Source organism: Mya arenaria, chromosome 14 (assembly GCF_026914265.1).
Source record: "Mya arenaria isolate MELC-2E11 chromosome 14, ASM2691426v1".
Classification (NCBI taxonomy): Eukaryota; Metazoa; Mollusca; class Bivalvia; order Myida; family Myidae; genus Mya; species Mya arenaria.
Genome location: NC_069135.1, coordinates 46,599,752 through 46,626,173, shown reverse-complemented (window position 1 = coordinate 46,626,173; position 26,422 = coordinate 46,599,752). Strand labels below are relative to the sequence as shown.

Below are 26,422 nucleotides of genomic sequence, written 5' to 3'. Positions count from 1 at the left end.
TTATCGATTTAATTGGAAATTAAGGTCATAAAAGAAGATGGACCCTGATCATAAATACAGATAGGCGAAGTGAGACGTATATTAACCTGTATACTGCGGCCTCTGTAACGAAAATAATGTATACTGCGGCCTCTGTAACGAAAATCTAGAGTATGTACATACCATGGCAATAGAAAAAGTGAATAAAGGGTCTATATTTCATGGGATCTTGAATTCGTGGATCACCCAACCAACGAAAACCACGAACATTAATGCCCAACGAACATTATTGATTTCACAGTATATAACATACACCACCATGTCAGATAATATAACAAACATCACAGTGACACATTATATAACATACCCCACCATATCAGATTATATAACATACCCCCAACATATCAGATTATATAACATACCCCACCATATCAGATTATATAACATACCCCCACCATATCAGATTATATAACATACCCCCACCATATCACATTATATAACATACCCCACCATGTCAGATTATATAACATAACCCACCATATCAGATTATATTACATACCCCACCATATCAGATTATATAACATATCCCACCATGTCAGATTATATTACATACCCCACCATATCAGATTATACAACAAACATCACCCTGTCAGATCATATAGCATACCCCACCATATCAGATTATAGAACAAAAATCACCCTGTCAGATTATATAACATACCCCATGATGTCAGATTATATTACATACCCCACCATATCAGATTATATAACATACCCAACCATGTCAGATTATATAACATACCCAACCATGTCAGATTATATAACATATCCCACCATGTCAGATAATATAACATACCCAACCATGTCAGATTATATAACATACCCAACCATGTCAGATTATATAACATATCCCACCATGTCAGATAATATAACATACCCCACCATGTCAGAACATGCCCCGCCCATCAGCTTATACAACATACCCAATGCAAGATCAAAATTTGTAACATACTCAACCCATTTCATTCTATAACATACCCCCTTCATATAGACACATACTTGAACTTGTTGACAAGGTAATCCACTAGTATGCGGAACTTGGGTACAGTCTCCTCGTCTGTTAGTATGAAGTTCTTATTCACAAAATTCTGAACCACAAACTGCAAAAAATCAGTACAGTTTGTTACAGACAAAACAAACCCATATCTGTATAAGAATGTTCCCATTTATTTGAGTAAGATGAAAACCCCACAAAGTATGGATCACAAACATGTTACCACAGTCATGCTAATTTACTGTATGCCTACATGATAACCCCAATAAACTGTATTATACTGTAAACCTGCAGGATACTAAAAACATACATCGTTTACAATACACCATCAGAAATAATACTTACAAATTGAACTAAGTGACCTAACGTTGACAGACTGACATTTTGTTTACGCAATGTGCTTTGAATACTTACTGTGCTGTGACCTAACGTTGACAGACTGACATTTTGTTTACGCAATGTGCTTTGAATACTTACTGTGCTGTGACCTAACGTTGACAGACTGACATTTTGTTTACGCAATGTGCTTTGAATACTTACTGTGCTGTGACCTAACGTTGACAGACTGACATTTTGTTTACGCAATGTGCTTTGAATACTTACTGTGCTGTGAACTATGCGCTTGATTTTGAGTGTATTTCATTTTAAACAATTTAAACCAAAATATCACAAATAAAAATCCCCCCCCAAGAACAACAACAACAACAACAAATAACAGGCAGGTTCCAAAGTCCTATTTCAGAAATTTCCAAAGAATTCTGTCTGTATTCTGCCGATAATTTGTCTCGATGTGGCAATTCGTAAGCAGTGCTTTAGAGCCATCATTCTTGATTTAGAAAGTAAAATTAATTTTAAATGAGAACCTCATCAAATTCTAGTGCATTTCTAACAATAAAAACTGCAATCGTTATTAATTGTGGCCAGCGAAAAGCGGTCAGACGACATTAAGTGTAACAGTATTGTGATTCATCTGCTTAATATATATATATATATATATATATATATATATATATATATATATATATATATATATATATATATATATATATATATATATATATATATATTCAAATTAAATAGCGCAGTTTAGGTGCTGTATAATAGATGTTATGATTGTATATACAGGAATAATTTCATGTCTGATTTTCAATGAGAGAATTGCTCCCATTTGTCCAAAATTGGTGAGAGAATTTTAATTTCAGTGAGATATTAAAATACATGGATAACGCAGTGATTAAACAATGCATAACAGTAACTATATTCACATACACTTGTTGACTAGAAGGAAACACTTGTTACACAGTTCAGACATCATGAACATTCATACTCAACATACTTGAGCAAAAATAGGATTTAGCCATTTTTGCTAAAAGGTGCATTGACTTTTTTTGGATGATGAAGGCTTTCCATTGTTGTTTTCATCTGAAGCTGGTATTTTACTTTGGTCAAGAAGTTTTTTTTTCAAGAATGTAAACAACGTTTTCTGATTTGACATTTTGACGCTCCGATATATTGTAGACACTTTTAGAATGCACCGGTAACCTGCATAAACAAATTTATTCCAGGTCGCAAAAACGCTTGAAAACATATGCATGGACGATACCTTGTTCTACAATAAATATATGATAAAAAAAAATTATGCTACAATATGTAGTCCTAAATGATAACCCTAATCAACTGTATTTCACTGCATGTCTACATGACAACCTCAAACAACCATAAATTATAATATAGGCCTACATGATGCTCACAAACAACAGTATTTTACTGAGGGCCTACATGATGCTCCCAAACAACAGTATTTTACTGAGGGCCTACATGATACTCCCGAACAGCAGTATTTTACTGAGGGCCTACATGATACTCCCAAACAACAGTATTTTACTGAGGACCTACATGATGCTCCCAAACAACAGTATTTTACTGAGGGCCTACATGTTACTCCCGAACAACAGTATTTTACTGAGGGCCTACATGATACTCCCGAACAACAGTATTTTACTGAGGGCCTACATGATGCTCCCAAACAACAGTATTTTACTGAGGGCCGACATGATGCTCCCAAACAACAGTATTTTACTGAGGGCCGACATGATACTCTCAAACAACAGTATTTTACTGAGGGCCTACATGATACTCCCGAACAGCAGTATTTTACTGGGGGCCTACATGATGCTCCCGAAAAGCAGTATTTTACTGAGGGCCTACATGATGCTCCCAAACAACAGTATTTTACTGAGGGCCTACATGATGCTCCTGAACAGCAGTATTTTACTGAGGGCCTACATGTTACTCCTGAACAACAGTATTTTACTGAGGGCCTACATGATACTCCCGAACAGCAGTATTTTACTGAGGGCCTACATGATGCTCTCAAACAACAGTATTTTACTGAGGGCCTACATGATACTCCCGAACAACAGTATTTTACTGAGGGCCTACATGATGCTCTCAAACAAAAGTATTTTACTGAGGGCCTACATGATACTCCCAAACAACAGTATTTTACTGAGGGCCTACATGTTACTCCCGAACAACAGTATTTTACTGAGGGCCTACATGATGCTCTCAAACAACAGTATTTTACTGAGGGCCTACATGATACTCCCAAACAACAGTATTTTACTGAGGGCCTACATGATGCTCTCAAACAACAGTATTTTACTGAGGGCCTACATGATACTCCCAAACAACAGTATTTTACTGAGGGCCTACATGTTACTCCCGAACAACAGCATTTTACTGAGGGCCTACATGATACTCCCGAACAGCAGTATTTTACTGAGGGCCTACATGATACTCCTGAACAACAGTATTTTACTGAGGGCCTACATGATGCTCCCAAACAACAGTATTTTACTGAGGGCCTACATGATACTCCCGAACAGCAGTATTTTAATGAGGGCCTACCTGTTGCTCCCGAACAACAGTATTTTACTGTGAGACTACATGATAACCCCAAACAACAGTGCATTACTGTAGGCCGACATGATATTCCCAAACAACAGTACTTTACTGAGGGCCTACATGATACTCCCAAACAACAGTATTTTACTGAGGGCCTACATGATAACCCCAAACAACAGTGCATTACTGTAGGCCGACATGATATTCCTAAAAAACAGTATTTTACTGAGGGCCTACATGATACTCCCAAACAACAGTATTTTACTGAGGGCCTACATGATAACCCCATACAACAGTATTTTACTGAGGGCCTACATGATAACCCCAAACAACAGTAATTTACTGTGGGCCCACATGATAACTCCAATCAACTGAATTATACTGGGTGCCTTCATGATAACCCGAATCAACCATATTTTACTGAGGGCCTACATGACCACCCCAGACAATCATATTTCATGGCGGGCCTATAGAATAACCACATACAACCACATCATACCGAGGGCCGACATAATAACACCAAACAAACATATTTTATAGTGGGCCTACATGATAACCCCAAACAATCATATATTACTGTGGGCCGACATGATAACCAAAAACAAACATAGTTTCCTGTGGGCCTAAATGACTACCCCAAACAACCATATTTTAATGTAAGACTACCTGATGACCTGCCCACACCTACTCAAACAACCATACACAACTAATAACTTCAACCAACCGTCCATGACTGTAGGCCCACATGATTACCCAGAACAACCTTCCATGACTGTAGGCCCATATGATTACCCCAAACAACCTTCCATGACTGAATGCCCACATGATTACCCCAAACAACCTTCCATGACTGTAGGCCCATATGATTACCCCAAACAACCTTCCATGACTGTAGGCCCATATGATTACCCCAAACAACCTTCCATGACTGTAGGCTCATATGATTACCCCAAACAACCTTCCATGACTGAATGCCCACATGATTACCCCAAACAACCTTCCATGACTGTAGGCCCACATGATTACCCCAAACAACCTTCCATGACTGAATGCCCACATGATTACCCCAAAACACCTTCCATGACTGTAGGCCCATATGATTACCCCAAACAACCTTCCATGACTGTAGGCCCACATGATTACCCCAAACAACCTTCCATGACTGAATGCCCATATGATTACCCCAAACAACCTTCCATGACTGTAGGCCCACATGATTACCCCAAACAACCTTCCATGACTGTAGGCCAATATGATTACCCCAAACAATCTTCCATGACTGTAGGCTCATATGATTACCCCAAACAACCTTCCATGACTGTAGGCCCATATGATTACCCCAAACAACCTTCCATGACTGTGGGCCCACATGATTACCCAGAAAAACCTTCCATGACTAGGCCCACATGATTACCCCAAACAACCTTCCATGACTGTAGGCCCATATGATTACCCCAAACAACCTTCCATGACTGTAGGCCCATATGATTACCCCAAACAACCTTCCATGACTGAATGCCCATATGATTACCCCAAACAATCTTCCATAACTGAATGCCCATATGATTACACAGAACAAACTTCCATGACTGTAGGCCCACATGATTACCCCAAACAACCTTCCATGACTGTAGGCCCATATGATTACCCCAAACAACCTTCCATGACTGTGGGCCCATATGATTACCCCAAAACAACCTTCCATGACTGTAGGCCCATATGATCACCCCAAACAACCTTCCATGACTGTGGGCCCATATGATTACCCAGAACAACCTTCCATGACTGAAGGCCCATATGATTACCCCAAACAACCTTCCATGACTGTAGGCCCATATGATTACCCCAAACAACCTTCCATGACTGTGGGCCCACATGATTACCCCAAACAACCTTCCATGACTGTAGGCCCACATGATTACCCCAAACAATCTTCCATGACTGTAGGCCCATATGATTACCCCAAACAACCTTCCATGACTGTAGGCCCACATGATTACCCCAAACAACCTTCCATGACTGTAGGCCCATATGATTACCCCAAACAATCTTCCATGACTGTAGGCCCACATGATTACCCCAAACAACCTTCCATGACTGTTGGCCCATATGATTACCCCAAACAACCTTTCATGACTGTAGGCCCACATGATTACCCCAAATAACCTTCCATGACTGAATGGCCACATGATTACCCCAAACAACCTTCCATGACTGAATGCCCACATGATTACCCCAAACAACCTTCCATGACTGAATGCCCACATGATTACCCCAAACAACATTCCATGAATGAATGCCCACATGATTACCCCAAACAACCTTTTATGACTGTAGGCCCACATGATTACCCCAAACAACCTTCCATGACTGTAGGCTCATATGATTACCCCAAACAACCTTCCATGACTGTAGGCCCATATGATTACCCCAGACAACCTTCCATGACTGTAGGCCCACATGATTACCCCAAACAACCTTCCATGACTGTAGGCCCATATGATTACCCCAAACAACCTTCCATGACTGTGGGCCCACATGATTACCCAGAAAAACCTTCCATGACTGTAGGCCCACATGATTACCCCAAACAACCTTCCATGACTGTAGGCCCATATGATTACCCCAAACAACCTTCCATGACTGTAGGCCCATATGATTACCCCAAACAACCTTCCATGACTGAATGCCCATATGATTACCCCAAACAATCTTCCATAACTGAATGCCCATATGATTACACAGAACAATCTTCCATGACTGTAGGCTCATATGATTACCCCAAACAACCTTCCATGACTGTGGGCCCATATGATTACCCCAAACAACCTTCCATGACTGTAGGCCCATATGATCACCCCAAATAACCTTCCATGCCTGTATGATTACCCAGAACAACCTTCCATGACTGAATGCCCATATGATTACCCCAAACAACCTTCCATGACTGTAGGCCCATATGATTACCCCAAACAACCTTCCATGACTGTGGGCCCACATGATTACCCCAAACAACCTTCCATGACAGTAGGCCCACATGATTACCCCAAACAATCTTCCATGACTGTAGGCCCATATGATTACCCCAAACAACCTTCCATGACTGTAGGCCCATATGATTACCCCAAACAACCTTCCATGACTGTAGGCCCACATGATTACCCCGAAAAACCTTCCAAGACTGTAGGCCCACATGATTACCCCAAACAACCTTCCATGACTGAATGCCCACATGATTACCCAAAATAACCTACCATGACTGAATGCCCACATGATTACCCCAAACAACCTTCCATGACTGAATGCCCACATGATTACCCCAAACAACCTTCCATGACTGAATGCCCACATGATTACCCCAAACAACCTTCCATGACTGTAGGCCCACATGATTACCCCAAACAACCTTCCATGACTGAATGCCCACATGATTACCCCAAACAACCTTCCATGACTGTAGGCCCACTTGATAACCCTTAACAAACTCATTCATGACTGTAGTGTAGGCTGCCATGATTACCTCAAACAACCATACACAACTGTAGGTTGTCGTGATAACCCCAAACAACCATACACGATTGTAGGTCCCCATGATAACCTCACAAAACCATACACAACTGAAAGCCGTTGTGATAACCCCAAACAACCATACATGACTGTAGGCCGCCATAATAACCCTAAATAACCATACACAACTGTAGGCTTTGATAACCCCAAACAACTGTTCACGACTGTAAGCACCCATGATCACCAAAAAAAACGTTCACGACTGTAGGCCCATATGATCACCCCAAACAACCGTTCATGACTGTAGGTTTGCATTACAACCAAAAACAACTGTTCACCAGTGTAAGCACCCATGATCACCCCAAGCAACCATACACAACTGTAGACCCAAATGATAACCCAATACAACCATACAAAACTGTAGGCCCACATGATAACCCCATACAACCATACAAGAATGTAGACCAGGATGATAATACCAAACAACCACACACTACTGTAGGCCAACATGATAACCCCAAACAACCATACATGACAGTAGGCCCACATGATAACCAAAACAACCATACATGACTATAAGCCTGCATGATAACCAAAAAAAAACATACACCACTGTAGGCAGTCATGATAACCCCAAACAACCTTACACGACTGTAGGCCATCATGATAACCCCAAACAACCTTACACGACTGTAGGCCATCATGATAACCCCAAACAACCTTACACGACTGTAGGCCATCATGATAACCCCAAACAACCTTACATGACTGTAGGCCATCATGATAACCCCAAACAACCTTACACGACTGTAGGCCACCATGATAACCCCAAACAACCTTCCATGACTGTAGGCCATCATGATAACCCCAAACAACCTTACACGACTGTAGGCCATCATGATAACCCCAAACAACCTTACACGACTGTAGGCCATCATGATAACCCCAAACAACCTTACACGACTGTAGGCCATCATGATAACCCTAAACAACCATACACGACTGTAGGCCATCATGATAACCCCAAACAACCTTACACAACTGTAGGCCATCATGATAACCCCAAACAACCTTACACAACTGTAGGCCATCATGATAACCCCAAACAACCATACACGACTGTAGGCCATCATGATAACCCCAAACAACCATACACAACTGTAGGCGGTCATGATAACCCCAAACAACCATACACAACTGTAGGCGGTCATGCTAACCCCAAACAACCATACATGAATGTAGGCCATCATGATAACCCCAAACAACCTTACACGACTGTAGGCCATCATGATAACCCCAAACAACCTTACACGACTGTAGGCCATCATGATAACCCCAAACAACCATACATGACTGTAGGCGGTCATGATAACCCCAAACAACCATACACAAGTGTAGGCAGTCATGATAACCCCAAACAACCTTACACGACTGTAGGCCACCATGATAACCCCAAACAACCTTCCATGACTGTAGGCCATCATGATAACCCCAAACAACCTTACACGACTGTAGGCCATCATGATAACCCCAAACAACCTTACACGACTGTAGGCCATCATGATAACCCCAAACAACCATACAAAACTGGCACATGACAACCCATTAGTGAGTACCTCATCCTGTAATGCCTCTTGGTAGTACAACAGCAGGTTGGCTTCTGTCAATGGATTCTTCAGCACGAATATGACCCTCCGATGTATTGTCCCTGACGTCTTGTCCCGAGAAATCCTCTGTCAATAAAAATAAAAATAAATAAAAACACTGTTAACCTGTCAAATAATTTTTAATACTTATAATATATGCATTAAATGCAGGCAGAATAAGAAAAAATGGAAGGGAAATAAGTGATTTTAAAAAAAATAATAATTGTAATTTGATCATTTTACATAACACTTAAAGCTGCACTCTCACAGATTGGAGGTTTTGACAACTTTTTTTATTTTTTGTCCTGGAACAAGCCAATTTTTGCAAAAATCCAAGGAAACCAGTTATATAAGACTGCTGACAAAAAATTAGATCGCCGATTTTTATATTTAAGTTCAAAAATGTTTTATGCATTTTTCCTAAACCGTTAGTAACGGTTTAAGCCATAAAACATTAATTTTCGAACGGTAATATGAAAACCTACGATCTGATTTTTTGTCAGCAATCTTATATCATTGGTTTGCAGATATTTACGCAAAAATTTGTTCTTTCCAAGACAAAAAATTAAAAAGTTGTAAAAGTGGTTCTGTGAGAGTGCAACTTTAAAAGGTAAAATAATAAAAAGTCTTAATTTATCAAACATATTTCCGATTTGTAATCACTTCATTACTTTGCCAAGCTATTCATGACAAGATATTCCAACAATTTTGCCAACTGTTTTTGACAAGTTCCATTTCTTGAATGTCAGCAGCGTATATCAGACTGGTGGAGAAAATTTCAACTTTATTTTTTTACTAAATATTTCACTAAGAAAGCCCCTGGTGTTCTTCCATGCAATATATTTCAGTATGGCTCATACAGACATTCAATTTGAAATGGAAATTGATTGTCAAAATCATTTTGAAATTTATCCTAAATTGCAAATAATTCAGCACTGCAAAACTGGCTTCAAATAAAAGGCAACCAAAAGATGGTATCCAAGAAAATGTCTAATTAATTTGTGAGACAAATTTACATTCCTGTTATTGTGCTCCTGATGTCAACAGAGATTTCTATGGGTTCAATAAACAGAATTTCCCAAGAATTAAATCTAAAAGTTTTAACATAGTAATTTTAATTTCGAAGAAGCAAATCACAGTCACATTTCCTAGGAACTTATGCCACACCTAGGGATTTACAGTCAGTTTTCATAATCTGATCCATCATCTGAACCAGTTTCGATAAGTATAAGATTGTGTAATTAAATACAATTATATAACAAATACTCATAAGTGGTCAAAAAGAATTATACAGTACATTTAAATGTGAATATTCTCTATGTATGTATAAAGTTAATCAGGCAATTAATAACTGTATTTTATTGAAATATGAAGCAGAGGTTGATATTATTTTAAACCTTTAGCTCATGTAAACAGGTTTGGCTGACACTGCCCATCAGGGCTTCTAAAATTTTGGAACCTCAATCGATCCTGACTAATGCTCATATAGTCGGTCAACAATCAACTGATAATCTTGAATAATTATATATATCTAGATTTATAATAGGGGCTTCAAGCTATAAGTGTGATATCGACAACGATTTTTTCATAACTGCCAATTAAAATGACGTAATGGGGGCACTCAGCTTTCAGACTATGTAGTTAATCAAGCGTGTCGCTGTTGATATCCTGTATATGACAAGCTTAATTAATTCAGATTTTTAATGCTGTCGCTGATTAACAATGACGAATGCATTTATCTTTAAAACCGTTTTTAACCGCCAATGGTTTTTTATTACAATTTAAATTTAACCGTTTGGTAATCAACAAACGGATATATCATGTAATGATCAACAACGACATAGCAGATTGCCATGTAAAAATATAGACTGATTTTAACACCTAATCAGGATAGCTGCAAGCACATAATTAACACATAGTTTGTTTAATTGTGTCTTCTGCAACATACAAATACATGTGATTGGACCGAGTGGTGATAGTAGTTTATACTCCGGGTTCCGGCGTGAGCACATTGAAGGGTCCAAGAGTGACAGTTCAACCACCGGACACCTATCCTGGGCGGTGAACCAGTACTAGGTGCCTTTACTTCTGCAAGGAACTGACAGCTTCTGTACATGCCAGGGACAGTGGTACAGTGCGAATGGTCGTAGAAAGGATTTCATAACCAATCACAAGAGAAGTGACCTGGCCCGCCCGGGAATCGAACCCAGGTTGTCCGATTAATAGTCCAACGCTCTACCGACTGAGCTAACCAGGCGGACATGATTAGACCGATTGCAAGCGTCTGTTAATTATCACATAGGCTATAGAGTGATCAGCATAGCGGAAAAAGCAAAGCTATAGCGTGATCAGCGTAGCCGAAAAAGCAGCTGGTCGCATTGGTCTGATGGTAACTAAGACACTTTTATGACCTATATGGGGTAGTTTTGAATGTGTGAATGACCCATGAATGTTTGTGTATTACAATTTCTACAACTTTTACTGACTTAGTCATTTTGGACCGAAATCATAAAAAAAATGAGAAGATTTCAGACTGATTTTTTTTTACACTTTTTGAAACTTTAATGGGTCTTGCTTGGTCAAAATCGGTCCAGACCGGCAAATTGCCAGTGTTTAGAAGCCCTGCTGCCCATTATCACATGTATACGCATGTTGCCGACACTATCGACTACTGGATGGGAACAAGTTTGGTCGACACTGGCCATTATCGCATGTATACGCATGTTGCAGACACTATCGACCACTGGATGTCAACAAGTTTGGTCAAAATTGCCCATTATTGCATGTATACGCACGTTGCCGACACTATCGACTACTGGAAGTCAACGAGTTTGGCTGACACTGCAAATTATCACATGTATACGCATGTTGCAGACACTATCAACTACATGTTGTCAATGAGTTTGGCTGACACTGCCCATTATCGCATGTATCGGCATGTTGCTGACACTATCAACTACTGGATGGGAAAGGGTTTGGCTGACACTTCCAATTATCACATGTATACGCATGTTGCCGACACTATTGCCTACTGGATGTCAATGAGTTTGGCTGACACTGGCCATTATCGCATGTATACGCATGTTGCCGACACTTTTGACCACTTGATGTCAACGAGTTTGGTCAACATTGCCCATTATCACATGTATACGCACGTTGCCGACACTATCGACAACTGGATGTCAACAAGTTTGGTCAATACTGCCCATTATCGCATGTATATGCATGTTGCCGACACTATCGACTACTGGATGTCAACAAGTTTGGTCGACATTGCCCATTATCGCATGTATACGCATGTTTCCGACACTATCGACTACTGGATATCAACAAGTTTGGTCAATACTGCCCATTATCGCATGTATACTCATGTTGCCGACACTATCAACTACTGGATGTCAACGAGTTTGGCTGACACTGCAAATTATCACATGTATACGCATGTTGCAGACACTATCAACTACTTGTTGTCAATGAGTTTGGCTGACACTGACAGGTGCAGGACAGCCTATTCTGACCAACATTTCTATAGAATTTCATTATTGTACATGTAATACCTTTGGTACTGCTAGATGTAAGACATTTTTTAGATCATGTTTTACTAAGTCAATGACCATAACTTTTGTTAGCTCAGGTGAAATGTACTGAAAATGGCAGGTGCACAACAGCTATACAACACTATTATGAAGTTTCATGTGTGTAAGTGCAATACCTTTAGAACTAAATCCAAATTAAATATATTTGGGCCCATCTTTTTTTACTTTTTTTAGAAAAGGTCACCACAACCAAGACCCCAAAATAAAAAGGGGTCATCTACTTTTGGCTTATCCATAAATTCTAGATCCCAGCGAAATTTTACCTTTAATTCTGAAATCATAATGTCTAGTCTAATGTCTAATGTCTAGTCAAGTCAACTTAAAATTATAATTTATTGAACAGAATAAAAATGAAATAAATATTGAAATAATATGATCTAAACTTTAACATGAATAACTAGAGCTGTCACAGGAGTGACGAATACCCCCAAATGCTGCCTGGATACAGGAATGGCAAACCATTCCTTTGAAAAGAGGCCATAACTCCAAGGTAACTGCACACTGCATCTTCTTTTATCATGCATGTATTGTTTTATTTAAATCTGTTGAGTAATTTAGAAGTTGCACTGCTGACAAGAAAAACTAGCCTTTCATGAATTATTGTCCGGAAACCGTTTTTCTATTTTTAGTAACAGTGACCTTGACCTTGGCCCCACCAGCCCCAATATCGAACTTGACCTGTATCTTCTGATGTTACACCTGTGTACCAAAAATTGTTCAAATCTGTCTAGCCTTTCATGAGTTATCGTCCGCAAACCGTTTTTCTATTTTTAGTAACAGTGACCTTGACCTTGGCCCCACCAGCCCCAATATCGAACTTGACCTGTATCTTCTGATGTTACACCTGTGTACCAAAAATTGTTCAAATCTGTCAAGCCTTTCATGATTTATCGTCCGGAAACCGTTTTTCTATTTTTAGTAACAGTGACCTTGACTTTGGCCCCACCAGCCCCAATATCGAACTTGACCTGTATCTTCTGATGTTACACCTGTGTACCAAAAAAATTTCAAATCTGTCAAGCCTTTCATGAGTTATCGTCCGGAAACCATTTTTCTATTTTTAGTAACAGTGACCTTGACCTTGGCCCCACCAGCCCCAATATCGAACTTGACCTATATCTTCTGATGTTACACCTGTGTACCAAACTGTATCTTCTGATGTTACACCTGTGTACCAAAAATTGTTCAAATCTGTCTAGCCTTTCATGAGTTATATGGAAACAGTTTAAGAAATTGAAATGTACTATAAAGATTCAAATTAAGCAGTCATATGACCGATACCTTGAAAATATATTGGATATCTCAAACTGTGAAAAATTGGAACCTGGAGTTCAGAGCAAATTCTCTACTAAAAAGTTGTACAATCTAATAAAGAACTCCAAGCAAGACTCACAAGTATCTTCCCCACTTATGGATAGTACAACTGGCACTTTGAAAACAGACAACACTGACAAGGCTAACATCCTCAACAAACAGTTCCAATCTGTTTTCTCTCCAGCTTCCCCATTGTCTCTAAAACAGTTATGTCTTCAAAACCTCCGTCGCCTAAACCCCCTGCAGTTTTGTAAGTACACCCCCATGAAGGACATAGTTGTTGACAAAAATGGGGTTCTAAAACTTCTCAAAAACCTTAACACTGGGAAGGCCTCTGGCCCTGACCTCCTTAAACCTGTTGTCTTAAAAGAACTAAGCCATGAAATTGCTGATGTTGTGTCAGTCTTATTCCAAAAGTCCTTGTCTTCTGGAAAAATCCCATCTGATTGGACTTCTGCATTTGTTTGCCCTCTTTTTAAGAAAGGAGACATCACTGACCCAGCAAATTACCGCCCAATTTCTTTGACCTGTATCTTATGCAAAACTCTCGAACATATAGTTGCGTCTGCCCTATCTTCTCACTTTACAGAAAACAAAATTCTTTACGACCTCCAGCATGGGTTCCGAGAACGGCGTTCTTGTGAAACGCAGCTTCTTCAATTGACAGACTTTCTTGTTAATAATCTGGCAAAAGGGAAACAGACAGATCTGATATTGCTAGACTTTTCGAAAGCTTTCGATAAAGTTAACCATCTTAAACTTCTATATACACTTCAGGAACATGGTGTTTCATCCCAGATTCTTAATTGGACTAGATCTTTTCTTATTGGTAGAAACCAAACAGTTGTCCTAGAGGGCGATCAATCTAGAGCAGTACCAGTCACTTCAGGTGTGCCCCAAGGCTCTGTCCTTGGGCCCCTCTGCTTTCTGATCTATATAAATACACTTCCCCTTACAGTACAATCCCAAATACGACTTTTTGCCGATGATACGGCAGTTTATCTTACAATAAATTCACTGTCTGACTCTCAAATGCTTCAGGAAGATCTGGCATGTATGGAACAATGGGAGAGAGATTGGGACATGGAGTTCAACCCCTCTAAATGTCAATTACTCCACATCACCAAAAACAAAAAAGTCATTAAGCACAATTACATACTCCATGGTCAAACACTCCAATCTGTCCCCTGTGCAAAATATCTCGGCTTAGACCTTTCATCAGATATTTCATACAACTCCCACATTTCAAGAATAACAGCAACAGCCAATAAGACCTTGGGCTTTCTTAAGCGTAACATTACCACAAGAAATGAATCTGTGAAAGCTATGGCTTACAAAACCCTAGTTCGCCCGCAAGTTGAATATGCATCAACAGTCTGGAGCCCCTACACACAGTCAAATAAAAATAAAATCGAAATGGTCCAGCGAAGAGCCATCCGCTGGGTTAAATACAACTATTCCCCTCTTGCAAGTGTTACTGAGATGCAAAACAGCCTTGGCTGGCGGTCACTCGAATATCGCAGAAATGACATGCGGCTCATCATGTTCTTCAAAATCTTACACAACATCGTGGCCATTAACCTTCCACCCTATATCCAGAAGCCTGTCAGACTTAGCCGGCACGTTCATCCCCATAGCTTTCAGCAAATCCAAGTCCAATCCGATTATCACAAGTGGTCCTTTTACCCCCATAGCATAGTTCTTTGGAATAGCCTGCCCGTCAATGTAGCAACTCTGCCAGCAACAGAACTTGATAGGTTCAAACAGGCAGTGTCAAGCTTACAATATTAGTTTTACGTACTATCATATTTTACTTTTTAAAAATGTTCTCACGACTAACATGTTTTAACCATGACTGGATTTTGTTTTTCTATTCCATGTCTCACAATGTCATCTTTTATTTCTTTCTTTCACTTTACTAACAGTCCGACGCGCACCTGCCAGTAATACTCGAAAGAGGGGTTCGGCAGTATTCAAAGATAGTTATCGTCCGGAAACAGTTTTTCTACTTTTAGTAACAGTGACCTTGACCTTGGCCCCACCAGCCCCAATATCGAACTTGACCTGTATCTTCTGATGTTACACCTGTGTACCAAAAATTGTTCAAATCTGTCTAGCCTTTCATGAGTTATCGTCGGAAACCGTTTTTCTATTTTTAGTAACAGTGACCTTGACCTTGGCCCCACCAGCGCCAATATCGAACTTGACCTGTATCTTCCGTTGTTTCACCTGTGTACCAAAAATTGTTCAAATCTGTCAAGCCTTTCATGAGTTATCGTCCGGAAACCGTTTTTCTATTTTTAGTAACAGTGACCTTGACCTTGGCCCCACCAGCCCCAATATAGAACTTGACCTGTATCTTCTGATGTTACACCTGTGTACCAAAAATTGTTCAAATCTGTCTAGCCTTTCATGAGTTATTGTCTGGAAACCATGAAAACCGACCGACCGACCGACCGACCGACCGACCGACCGACAAGCTCACTCCTATATACCCCCTCAAACTTCGTTTGTGGGGGTATAATTATTAACAAGAATACTAAGTTAAGCACTATGAACATGAAAACAGCACATAGGCACATTTACAGTACATGGCTGATTGCATTCGCACTAAATGTTTCTCTTACAGGCCTTCTTGTATCCGGCTACTGGTATCTTCTATGATTGTCCATTCTAACTCAAACACCCTTACTGTGTTTTCAGTTTGCAAAAATATAATTGACATTCAATGGCTTCGCTATTTTATATCCTTGATGTGGGTGAATCTTGAATCATAGTACACTCCACGCGGAACTACCACTTTCCGTTTTCCTCGAGGATTTTCGCGGACACAAAATCCAATTTATCAAAATCCACTTTCCTCTACGTTTTCACTCGTTCACCCTCCAAGGCTGATCAGTGGACTGTATAATTACAACCTTCGCGATACTCTCAGGAAACCGATAAGAATCTCCTACTGTATATGTATCTGATTTTGTGTAATTTATTTGACTACTGTTCTTTTATTGTGTTGTTTTAATATTTTTCAGACTAACATGTACTTGCACATAATACGACTGGTAATCCGTTGACGGCGCAAAAATATATATCCAATATATGTTGATGTCCATTTTTTACCCAGTTCTAATTATATCTTACTCATTTGACGTTAGTCCCAGTTTGCTACATATCTTCAATTAATTTCTCTGAACTTTTTTACTTTTAAACCTCCAGTCTGATTAAAAAAAAAATGCATTTTTCTCAATAACAAAAATGCCAGATAATTAAAAGTAGTCTAAAATTAGCGCACAATACGTCACTACGAAATTTGCATATCAGGTGACTTCCACATTGTCAACAAGAGATGTTTGTCAAACATTATGCCCCCTGAGCGCCAAGTTGCCAGAAATATTTGGACAATTGAATGAAATATGCATGGACTGAAATGACAGCTGATTTGTCATTGGATGCATATGAGGCAGGTCATCTACTGGTCATACCTAATCTTCATGTCAAGTTTGATGACCATAGGTCCGGGAATTGTTGAGTTATCACTCGGACAAGCTTTGGTCTTCCAACAGACCGACCGACATGTGCAAAGCAATTATATAACTCCTCTGCTTCGAAGGGGGGCATAATTAAACTAGATGTTCACTGAAAACTGATACTTCAACTCATGCATTTAGTGACATATAAATTTCTACTGTCTACTATATAAGACAAATATCAGAACAATACTCTTACTTTAAAACTTTACTGAAGAAAATATATCCTTGATGATCATCTATCTTAGTTTGAAACAAACATGGCACTTAGTGGATAGAGGAGCTTGAGGCAAATTTTCTCCAAAATTGCATAAGATGCACTTTACTTATGATAACTTAAGAAGGCAAATAAATGCCCAACTAAAATAGTAACATAAAAGAAAATCATTTCTATACAAACATTTATACATCAATCCCAATCATCTGTGCATGCATTAAAAAAATATGGACAATCAGAAAACCTTTTTTCAGCTTACAGTCACACTGACCTTGACCTTTGACCCACTGACCTCAAAATCAATAGGGTTCATCTGCTGGTCATGACCAATAAGCCTACCTAGTATGAGGTCCCTGGGTCAAAGCGTTCTCAAGTTATTGATCGGAAACCGTTTTTCATGTTAAGGTCACACTGACCTTGACCTTTGACCCACTGACCTCAAAATCAATAGGGTTCATCTGCTGGTCATGACCAATACACCTACCAAGTATGAGGTCCCTGGGTCAAAGCGTTCTCAAGTTATTGATCGGAAACCGTTTTTCATGTAAAGGTCACACTGACCTTGACCTTTGACCCACTGACCTCAAAATCAATAGGGTTCATCTGCTGGTCATGACCAATAAGCCTACCTAGTATGAGGTCCCTGGGTCAAAGCGTTCTCAAGTTATTGATCGGAAACCGTTTTTCATGTTAAGGTCACACTGACCTTGACCTTTGACCCACTGACCTCAAAATCAATAGGGTTCATCTGCTGGTCATGACCAATACACCTACCAAGTATGAGGTCCCTGGGTCAAAGCGTTCTCAAGTTATTGATCGGAAACCGTTTTTCATGTAAAGGTCACACTGACCTTGACCTTTGACCCACTGACCTCAAAATCAATAGGGTTCATCTGCTGGTGATGACCAATACACATACCAAGTATGAGGTCCCTCGGTCAAAGCGTTCTCAAGTTATTGATCGGAAACCATTTGGTATTCCGACCGACCGACCGACCGACCGACAGACAGACAGACCGACCGACCGACCGACATGTGCAAAACAATATACCCCACTTTTTTCAAAAGGGGGCATAAAAATACTAGATTGTGTTTCATACCAATAATTTCTAATTATTAACTAAGAAGTAATGGTTTCAATATTTTTTAAACACAATATTCATTCTAACACCGTAACTTTCATAAAATAGTTCAATTGAAAGCTGAATAATAATCATTTAGAGAAGGTGATTATGACAATATTTTCATACAGATGTAGCTTTAAAAATCGGCAATTTTTAAACCACAGAACATGAGTTACCTTCATACTTTTTAACGTCAAAATTAACATTTGCAATTAAAATATTATCTGGAATGCGGAAAAACAACTGATTTGTATTACAAAAGAAGTAGTGCCAGAAAAAATATTCACACTTGCATGGTACCCAACACCTGCATTACTCCAATCCAATTTAGTTCTCAACAACACAAAAAGAGTATCACGTAATAATGGTAAACAAACAAACATGTGGTGACTGAGGAAAGTGGTAGTTCTGCGTGGAGTGTACTGGTATGAGCCTCAAATTACTGATCAAGCGATAATTGACATGGCTATCTACGCTAACTGGCATATTGTCCCATTGGCCATTTAAGTTCCCGCAAAATGGTTCTTTTTCAAAAAATCACAATTTCAATGATTTCACAGTATGACTTCGAATTTCAAACCAATGTTAAACAATCAGTAAAAATTGAAATTTTAGTATTAAATCTGAACACTCATTAATTTTTGTGCTTAAGATTTTCAGAAGTTCTGTAAGTCGCAATGCTGCCATCATCACTTGTTATATTAAGCAGTTGTTATAATTTTGAAACACAGGTCTGACAGTTTGTTAAAACTTTTAACACCCACTGCTCTTTATTTCAACAAAATACAGTTATTTAAAGACTATATATATTATTTACTTCAACAACAACCTTTTATCATTCAAGGTCACCATGATTTTGACTTTTGGCCCGATGACCCTTAAAATCAATAGGGGCCATCTACTGGTCAGGCCCAACCTCCAAATCCAGTTTGAGGGCCTTGGGTGCAGGCATTGTCAAGTTATCACTCGGACAACCTTTTACCATTCAAGGTCATTGTGACCTTGACCTTTGGCCCAATGACCCCCCAAAGCAATAGGGGTCATCTACTTGTCAAGCCCAACCTCCAAGTCAAGTTTGAGGGCCATGGGTGCGGGCATTGTCAAGTTATCACACGGACAACCTTTTACCATTCAAGGTCACTGTGACCTTGACCTTTGGCCCGATAACCCCCCAAAACAATCGGGGTCATCTACTGGTCAAGCCAAACCTCCAAGTCAAGTTTGAGGGCCTTGGGTACAGGCATTGTCCAGTTATCACTCGGACAACCTTTTATCATTCAAGGTCACTGTGACCTTGACCTTTGGCCCGATGACTCCCAAAAACAATAGGGGTCATCTACTGGTCAGGCCAAACCTCCAAGGCAAGTTTGAGGGCCATGGGTGCAGGCATTATTGCGTTATTACACAGACAACCTTTTACCATTCAAAGTCACTGTGACCTTGATCTTTGGCCCGTTAACCCCCAAAAACAATCGGGGTCATCTACTGGTCAAGCCAAACCTCCAAGTCAAGTTTGAGGGCCATGGGTGCAGGCATTGTCCAGTTATCACACAGAAAACCTTTTACCATTCAAGGTCACTGTGACCTTGACCTTTGGCCCGATGACCACCAAAAAAACAATTGAGGTCATCTACTGGTCAGGCCTTACCTCTAAGTCAAGTTTGAGGGCCTTGGGTACAGGCATTGTCCAGTTATCACTCGGACAACCTTTTATCATTCAAGGTTACTGTGACCTTGACCTTTGGCCTGATGATCCCCCAAAACAATAGGGGTCATCTACTGGTCAGGCCAAACCTCCAAGGCAAGTTTGAGGGCCATGGGTGCAGGCATTGTTGAGTTATTACACAGACAACCTTTTACCATTCAAAGTCACTGCGACCTTGACCTTTGGCCCTATGACCCCAAAAAACAATAGGGGTCATCTACTGGTCAGGCCCAACCTCCAAGTCAAGTTTGAGGGCCTTGGGTGCAGACATTGTCAAGTTATCACACAGAAAACCTTTTACCATTCAAGGTCACTGTGACCTTGACCTTTGGCCCGATGACCACCAAAAAAACAATTGAGGTCATCTACTGGTCAGGCCTTACCTCTAAGTCAAGTTTTAGGGCCATGGGTGCAGGCATTGTTGAGTTATCACTCGGACAACCTTTTACCATTCAAGGTCACTGACCTTGACCTTTGGCCCTATGACCCTCAAAAACAAAAGGGGTCATCTACTGGTCAGGCCCAACCTCCAAGTCAAGTTTGAGGGCCATGGGTGCAGGCATTGTAAAGTTATCATTCGGACAACCTTTTACCATTCAAGGTCACTGTAATCTTGACCTTTTGGCCTGATTACCCCCAAAAACATTAGGGGTCATCTACTGGTCAGGCCAAACTTCCATATCAAGGTTGATGACCATAGGTCTAGGCATTGTTGAGTTATCACTTGGACAAGCCTTGGTCTACCAATGGACCGACCGACCAACCGACCGACCTACCAACCGACCTACAGACCGACATGTGCAAAGCAATATACCCCGCTTCTTCGAAGGGGGGCATAAAAATTAAGAACAGAGTTTTTACATATCTTCAATGTATTTTGCCAGTAGCCAAATTTTTGTGAGGTCCTAATTAACATCAACTTGACATGCATACGTACCCCACATTTCTCGTGCAGCAGGTCCCGGATGTGTGTGTTCATTATAACGGTTGTCTTCCTCTTGTTATCCATGATGAGGGAAGCCAGGCGACACATCAGTATCTTTTAAAAACAGATATCATTTTCATGTTTAAAATTAGTTAAGGAGATATAGTTACAGTAAAACTGGGGTCGTTTGAAACAGGTAGTCGTTCGAGAACCGGTGGTCCCTTGACGTCGGAGTTTGGTCCCAATTATTTTTCCTTCTATTTTCATATAAATATACTGACGCTGCATCGAAAACTGCAATAAGTTGAAGAGTCAAACACAATAGCCTGTCCCAAATACAAAAATCAGCCACAAAACCTAATGGCTCCCTCGAGGTCATAATTTCACACTTTTTCCCAAACGCGTGTTACAAAATAAACAAACAATTGCTAGGTCTTAAAATGTTCGCAAGTTGTACACATTGCAATGACAGTTGTAAAGAAATTTTATTAGGTGTGAAAAACCACCACTGTTGACCCATGGCTGCTAATAGTTGATAAGGGCATTTCAGAAGATTGTAATGAGTTTGAACTGTTTCGTAAGACAGACAAGTGGCACCAATCATCTTTGATTTTGCGAAACTTAAATCTGACTAATGCCATAATATGTACCGCCATATTTAAATGTTGCTTGTTTAGAAAATGTGCTTTTTCAATAAATAAAAGTAACTATTTATCCATTTAGAATTGTTTTTTCTTTTACATTTAGTATACGACAGCCTTTGAACTTATGAGCTATTTTCACAATGCAACACATAATTGGTGTTGTAGCATAAAATACACCGAAAGATATTTTATAACAGACTAGAAAAGTGATACTTGGGTCGTTCAAAACATGGGTTCCCTTGAGGTTTCAGCTCGGACAACGGCGTCCTCGAGTGATCGCAGTAAAAGCACTGAAAGTGCTGATAGACTGGGGGAATGGTAAAGTAGATGTCGAGACTGATATTGATGATGCAAATAATTGAATAGGTGATTGCAACATCCGTTGAAATAACTTCAATACTGAACATGAATTTTGTGAAGGAATTGTTGATGTTTGTTTTGCAAGAAGTGTGGTTTTAATGTAAAAAGTGTGTGATAGTGTATTCTATGGTTACGTTAAGTTGTAAAGATGATTGTCTTTGAATTTTGCAAACACTAAGCCATCTTCACTGTGAATGATGTATCATATGAAAGAAATAATACAGTTTGGAAGAAGTAGTTGCAATATATTGACTTACAAATTACATGCAAACTTGCAACCATACTATCCATTGTTATGCACTCTTCATCTGCATAGCACAAATTGTTAGCACATATCACACAGATCTCGCAATCACCTCTTCAGTGATCTATGTCATTTTAATCAGTCTCCACAACCACTTTACTATTCCCCTTTAGGGCTTTGATTTCTGGATAATAGTCGTGAATATGTAGACAGCAAGGAGTCGGTACTGACATCAATTACAGGACATTTTAATTTCAACCACTTTTACAGGCACTTTATTTAGAGGTTAATACACGGTGTAGCCGGGCCGTGAGTGATAATAGGCCGGAGTGACTCAAAATGGCCCGAGACATAGTTGAGGGGGTTTGTTCCCACTTTCCCAACTGCTAATTTTCACACTTAAAAATTATCACCAATTATCTCTTCGCACCTCAAACTTACCTGTATTTTCTATACTGTTCCACAAAAAAAAAGGAACTACAGACGAAAAACTTGTTCTTGCAGTATACTTGCAGAATATTGTGTCACCGTTTTTATTACGGATATATTGTTTCACTCTGTTTGAAATGCATATTTGCTGTAAAATATAACCAAATAGTTGTCATTTGTTTGCAATGCATATCTATAAAAACAAACATTTATTTTTATTATTTCTTCATTGTGTATAGATAAAATACAAATTGTCAAAAATAATAATTAATATTTATTTTTCGCCATTTTGAGCACGAGGACCAATTATCACTTAAGGGCCCGGCTATGCCGTGCATTTACATCTTTAATACATATATTTGCTTTTCTTATTTTGTAAGTCTTTTTTTTAAAGTATACCTGCAATATAGTTGTACATTCTTACTTCCTTCTGGCTTGACTATGATGAGTAAACTGACTCTCAAATTCAATTTAGTTTTTGAGAGTAAGCAAAAAGGCAAACAACATTTTGTTGTCAGTTCATGTTCCCATCAATTTAAATTGATCACCATGAAAATTCCACAACACGTCCATCCGATATTTTCTGTATGAATCACTAACATCTGTCTGTACATGTCATGAATGTCTGATTTCAATTCAATAGACATGAACACTTAGCAAGAAAAATGACTGTTTGTACTTGAATAAACCAATACCTCGTATTATTGATGTCAACATGTATGAACAGTCCCCCACTGTTGTTTTTTAGTACCGTAATTCACCTAAGAGTTCGGACACTCTAAATATTCGGACACCAATAATTATTTCCCAAAATAATTTATTTTGTGTACCTAATTTTCGGACACTCAAAGGACATCAATCATAACTTTCACAGTTACCAAGTTTCACAGATGAAGATTATTGATTGTTATCTTTACAATGCCTGGCTAGATTACCTAACCGTATACACCACTGTGACAAGTTAATTAGTTACTACCCATCCTAAACGATTTATTGCCTGTTGAAAAGGAAGTGTGTTTTATTTATTGGAGGATTAAAGAAACAACAAGGGCAATCAAGGGATTAAGAAAACATAGACATGACATGTGTGTAAAACGATCTGCCGATAATCTTTCAAACTTGTACCACACTTATAGACTTGTATGAAGCAATTATCGTACAGTTATACATTAATCCTGCATAGCAATGTCCATGCTCTCCTCGAGATCCTCGTGGGTATAACTGTAATTTATGTGACGTAACACAGTGTGACTCTTTGATCTAAAGCCGATAGAATGTGTTAATTCAGTTCACTGCATGTATAAAATGGTGTTTTAATTAACTTGATGAAGGATTTACACTTATAGGCGTAATAAATAAGTTTATGACCATTGATTACTACGGATAAATTAATAAGTGGTAAAATGCAAACATGAAGAAAAAAGGCAGGTTAAACAATGTAAATAAAATGTAAAAATGATAATTTTCTATGTATTCGGACGGCAAAAAAATTAATTAATTTAAGGTGTCCGAACTCTTAGGTGAATTACGGTATATTTTGTTTTTCTCGCAACCTGACTGGTACGTTGAATCTGACCAAAATTGTACACAACCACTGGTCAAGAGTGGGAATATAGGAAATACAAGTTGTTTGACCAGTAAAATATTCTTGGATATATGAACATATTATAAAAGAATATATAAATTATTCATATTGTGTGTAGATAAGATATATAAATTTATTTAAGTAAGGAATGCACATACACGGACATTTAAAATAAACAACATGTATAGTAAATAACATTATACATACATGATATTATCAATAGCCATGACAGGCACACCGAACCAAGGATGACACAAAACAAGAGGGCCATGATGGCCCTAAATCGCTCACCTGAGTTAAAGAGTTTAACATTGGTTATCAATATAGCTTGTTTCTCAAAGAATATTGAGCAAGAGCTGTCACAGTATGTGACGAATGCCCCCGAATGTGACATTGACCTATGAACAAGTACATTAAAAGTTGATCTAGCCTTTATGTGTCAAATACATATGGCAAGTTATTTTAAATTGCCTCTGAACAGAAAAAATACCACCCATACTCGACAGCCTACACTCTTATGGCCTCATATTCAGCATTCCATTGTGAATAAACACTTAGTGTATCTTTCACCTAAGAGGTAGGGACATCGGTCTTGCACATGATACGTTATCTTGATATGTCGAATACATGTGGCAAGTCATTTTAAAATCTGTCCATACAAGAGAAAGTTACAGCCCAGACACATCAGCCTATACTCCATGTACTTATATGCAGCATTCCATTGTGAATAAACACCAAGTGTGACCTTCAACTTAGAGGTAGGACCACAGGTCTTGCACACGACACGTCATCTTGGTATGTTAAACAAATGTGGCAAGTCATTTTAAAATCTGTCCATACAAGAGAAAGTTATAGCCCGAACACGACAACCTATACTCTTTGTTCTTATATATGCAGCATTCAATTGTGAATAACACTTAGTGTGAACTTGACCTTAGAGGTAGGAACACAGGTCTTGCATGCGACATGTCGTCTTATTATGTCAAACACATGTGGCAAGTCATTTTAAATTATGTCCATACAAGAGAAAGTTATAGCCCGGACATGACAACTTATACTCTATGTACTTATATGCAGCATACCGTGAATAAACACTAAGTGTGACCTTGACCTTAGAAGTAAGGACACGAGTCTTGCACACGACACGTCTTCTTGGTATATCAAACACATGTGGCAAGTTATATTAATATCTGTCCATACAAGAGAAAGTTACAGCACGGACATGAGACATTAAGACACATGGACAGACAGACAGACACACTGACAGGACTTGGTGATTGACTGCACAATGACAGGATTTTGATCAGTTGCCTGCACACTGACAGGACTTGATGATTGACTTCACACTGACAGAATTTGATTCTCAACTGCACACTGACAGGACTTTGTTCAATTGCCTGCACACTGACAAAACTATATTAAATTGCTTGCACACTGAAAGAACTTTTAGTATAGATACACAAACAACAAACAATGCACAATCCAATAAAATCAATAAACTTCCTTCAGCTCTGAAAATCAAATATCAGATCACACTCAACACCTTCAACTAATATTATCACCTTTACCCATCTAGGAAAACATCACATTCCTTCTAATTTTCATAATAATTTTTGTCTTTATATAATTTATTAGTGAATAACACTATCCACACAGAAGATA

The 26,422-nt window shown here is 39.1% G+C and overlaps 1 protein-coding gene across 8 annotated transcripts in view; it reads right to left on the bottom strand.

Moving 5' to 3' along the window:
* LOC128218102 (general transcription factor 3C polypeptide 1-like) overlaps window positions 1-26,422 on the bottom strand; it is a 303,630-nt gene that overhangs the window by 183,019 nt on the left and 94,189 nt on the right. For all 8 annotated transcript variants that reach the window (XM_052925645.1, XM_052925643.1, XM_052925648.1 and 5 more), the window contains exons 29-31: window positions 21,511-21,612; window positions 9,064-9,180; window positions 1,039-1,139 (exon numbers count right to left, since the gene is read on the bottom strand). In XM_052925645.1, coding sequence (XP_052781605.1) covers window positions 1,039-1,139; window positions 9,064-9,180; window positions 21,511-21,612 — 320 coding nt within the window. The remainder of the gene's footprint in view (window positions 1-1,038; window positions 1,140-9,063; window positions 9,181-21,510; window positions 21,613-26,422) is intronic.